This window comes from Sinocyclocheilus grahami, unplaced genomic scaffold (assembly GCF_001515645.1).
Source record: "Sinocyclocheilus grahami isolate Dianchi unplaced genomic scaffold, SAMN03320097.WGS_v1.1 scaffold1556.1, whole genome shotgun sequence".
Taxonomy (NCBI): domain Eukaryota; kingdom Metazoa; phylum Chordata; class Actinopteri; order Cypriniformes; family Cyprinidae; genus Sinocyclocheilus; species Sinocyclocheilus grahami.
Window position 1 is genome coordinate 105557 of NW_015506735.1, and position 3699 is coordinate 109255.

General features: G+C 37.5%; 1 protein-coding gene across 1 annotated transcript; it reads left to right on the plus strand.

Annotated features, from left to right (window-relative positions):
* Window positions 1-27: 27 nt before the first annotated feature.
* LOC107571167 (gastrula zinc finger protein XlCGF8.2DB-like) lies at window positions 28-1747 on the plus strand. The gene is made up of 2 exons (XM_016257453.1): window positions 28-380; window positions 617-1747. The coding sequence occupies exons 1-2, from the start codon at window positions 332-334 to the stop codon at window positions 1690-1692; spliced, it is 1125 nt and encodes a 374-aa protein (XP_016112939.1). The 5' UTR covers window positions 28-331; the 3' UTR covers window positions 1693-1747.
* The last annotated feature ends 1952 nt before the right edge of the window (window positions 1748-3699 follow it).

Below are 3699 nucleotides of genomic sequence, written 5' to 3' on the forward strand. Positions count from 1 at the left end.
TAATTCACTGATTTCATACTGATGCCAAACGATAATTCGCGAGTTCGTAATGTTGTTTGAACGATACATTCGTTCTATATTCCCTAATCTATATTTTAATTAGGGTGCAGATACATGTAAAAGAAAAGATCGTATAAGAATTTATGATATATACTTCGATCATATACAAAGATGAATACATAATGCTCTGTACAGTGATAACAATCACATCTTCAGCACGTTCCTCTAACAACAATTCAACAATAAATGCTGGAACATTGAAGACGAGCATCAAAGCATCAGGAAGAAGTGAAATCTGCAGAGACGGAGTTTATTGAAGGACAGAGAGAACATGAGAGATCCAGAACCCTGCAGAATGAAACACACTGAAGAACAAACAGGTTGGTATTTATTCTTGATTCTTCATTAATGATGGTCTCAAAAGCTGAATGCAGTTCATTGGATTTAGCTGGTGTAGTTAGAAAAATCAAAAGAGCTTTGAAATAACATCATAAAACCTGCAAATAATACCAGAGTTGGAAGCTAGAAAACCACAGTGGCTTTGAGAATTTCCTAAATCTAGAGCAAAGCTTTTGTTTTGGGATTTTTTTAATGATTTAATTTCCTGTTCATGTAGACCTGATGGAAGTGAAAGAGGAAAGACAAGAACTGCTTGAGGAGAAACATAATTTCATACCTGGAGAAAAATCTTTTAGTTGTTCACTGACTGATAATAATAATAATAATAATAAATCCCAAAAACGAGAAAGAGCCAAAAAAGTTTTCATCTGCCCTCAATGTGCAAAGAGTTTTACGCAAAAAATCGGCCTTGAGCGCCACATGCTAATTCACACCGGCGAGAAACCCTTCACTTGCTCTCAATGTGGGAAGAGTTTCAGGTGTAAAAGGAACCTCGTGGATCACATAAGAGTTCATACCGGAGAGAAACCGTTCACGTGCGACCAATGCGGCAAGAGTTTCGCATACAAAACAGGCCTGAACAGACACATAAGGATTCATACCGGAGAGAAACCATTCATCTGTCCTCAATGCGGAAGAGGTTTTGCACTCTCAGGAGCCATTAGGAGGCACATCAAAATCCACAGCGGAGAAAAGCCGCACACATGCGATCACTGCGGAAAGAGTTTTACCTATAAAGAAAACCTTAAGGAGCACATGAGGATCCACACCGGAGAGAGACCGTACACTTGTGTTGAGTGTGGAAAGAGCTTCACACATGTCAGCAGTCTTAAAGAGCATCTTCACACTCACTCTGCTGTCAGGCCGTTTAACTGCGACCAATGCGGTAAAACGTTTCTTTCGTCATCCATACTAAAGAGACACTTGCAAGTTCACATGCAGGAGAAACCGTACTTGTGTTCTCTGTGTGGAAAGAGTTTCGCACGACTGGATGGTTTTAAAGAGCATCAGAAGATACACACCGGTGTGAGAACTCACGTGTGTTTCGAGTGCGGGAATGGGTTTAAATCAGCCACGCACTTGAAAATGCATCAGAGGATTCACACTGGAGAGAAACCGTACAAATGTTCGCACTGCGACAAGAGGTTCTCTCGCTCAGGAACCCTGAAAGCGCACGAGAGGATTCACACCGGAGAGAAACCATATCACTGCACTGCGTGTGGGAAGAGTTTCAACCAATCAAATCAGCTGCTGAGTCATAAGAAGAAACATCACTCTGTGTTGTCGCAATGAGCTTTTTATCTTCAGAAACCAGGACTTTCTAAGAGGTGTGTGTGTGTGTGTGTGTGTGTGTGTGTGTGTGTGTGTGTGTGTGTGTGAGTGTGTGTCTGTGTTTTTCTGTGTTTGAGTGTGTGTTTGTGTGTGTGTGTGTGTGTGTGTGTGTGTGTGTGTGTGTGTGTGTGTGTGTGTGTGTGTGTGACTGTGTGTACCTGTTTTTCTATTCTGGTGGGGACTTAAACCTGAATACACACAGACTCATGGGGACTTGTGTCATGGTGGGGACCCAAATTGAGGTCCCCACGGGTAAACAAGCTAATAAATCACACAGTATGAAGTTTTTTGAAAATCTAAAAATGCATATGCAATATAATATATGATCTGTACAGTAGAAAAACCATTACACCTATGGAGAGTCCCCACAAGGATAGCAAACCAGACAAGTGTGTGTGTGTGTAGAAAAGAGTTTGGGGACAGTAATTTTTTTTTCTTGAAAGAAAGCGATATTGAGCAGCAAATAAGAATGATTTCTAAAGGATCATGTGACATTGAAGACTGGAGTAATGATGCTGAAAATTCAGTTTTGATCAGTAATAAATCACATTTTACAATATATTCAACAGCTATTTTAAATTGTAATAATATTTCACAATATAATAGTTTTTACTGTAATCTTCTCAAATAAATGCTGCCTTTGTGAGCAGAAGAAACTTCCTTTAAAACCATTAAACAATCTTAATTATTCCAGACTTTTAAATGGTAGTGTTAGTATTTTAAATACCTTACAAACAGGTGCATACATGCCTCGTTAAAAATGTTTTGCACATGAACAAATAAAAAGTAACTACTTTAAATATTTTTTATTCCAGACTTTTAAATGGTAGTGTTAGTATTTTAAATACCTTACAAACAGGTACATACATGCCTCGTTAAAAATGTTTTGCACATGAACAAATAAAAAGTAACTACTTTAAATATTTTTTTAAAAATCAGTTGTTTTACTCTACATGAAACAGAAATGATAAGATCATCCGCAACAGCTGAATACTGCTCACTTTATACAATGAATCATGGGTTATTAAAATATGCCCAATGGCTCTTCCGGGCATTTTTGCAAATTTCAATATCTGCCAAATATTTCAATATGTGTTTTTCAATATCTAATAAAGTAAACATGTTCTGTATGATTTGTAACTAAAAATAAATGTATTAATACTATTTTAAGTAACTATATTATATTAATACATATATAGCTTTACTATATTAATATATGTTTTAAAGAGAGCTTTGCAGTATTTATTTACTATGGTGCTTTCAACTGTCGACTCACAATATACTCCAGTCCAGTAGAGGGTGCAAGTGCACCATAATTTGCTTCATAGCCTGCCACAAACGTTAAGGAAAAATGAGATGAACATAACTTCTATCAGAACACTTGCAATGCCACTAGAAGGCAAGCCTGCAACCTTTAGCCGAAAAAGCGTAACGGCTAATGCTAACGCAAACGAGACCAGAGGCCTTTTTTTTTTAAATGGATGTCAATGTAGGAGAGGCTTCACTACGCTGAATAAAACGTTTTTTTTTTAGAGGAAGCAGCTTATCATTTCATGAATCGACAGCCTATTGGCTAATCTTCAACATGTTTTACACTAAACAGTACTTTTGGATTGAACTGTTTTTTTGTGTTTACCACGAACAAAATGCTGTTTTATAAGATATATATTTTTGCGACAGGTGGGCTTCAGCTTACGGCTTTTCTCATTCATTCCTATGGTATCTGTAAACGGCGATTGAAATTCAGTAACGTCAAGGCTGTAATGTGATTGGTTATTAATGCACACGTGATCCAAGTTAGCCGTTACGCTTTCTCCAATAGCAGTAATACAGACCCTCTCATCTCCCTAAGACAATCTTTGGGATAAATTTGTATGTTATGAGAGATCAGAGATTCAAGTCAAGTCTCGAGTCATTGTTGTCAAAGTCTAAGTCGAGTCGCAAGTCTTCTTTGATTATGTCGAGGCA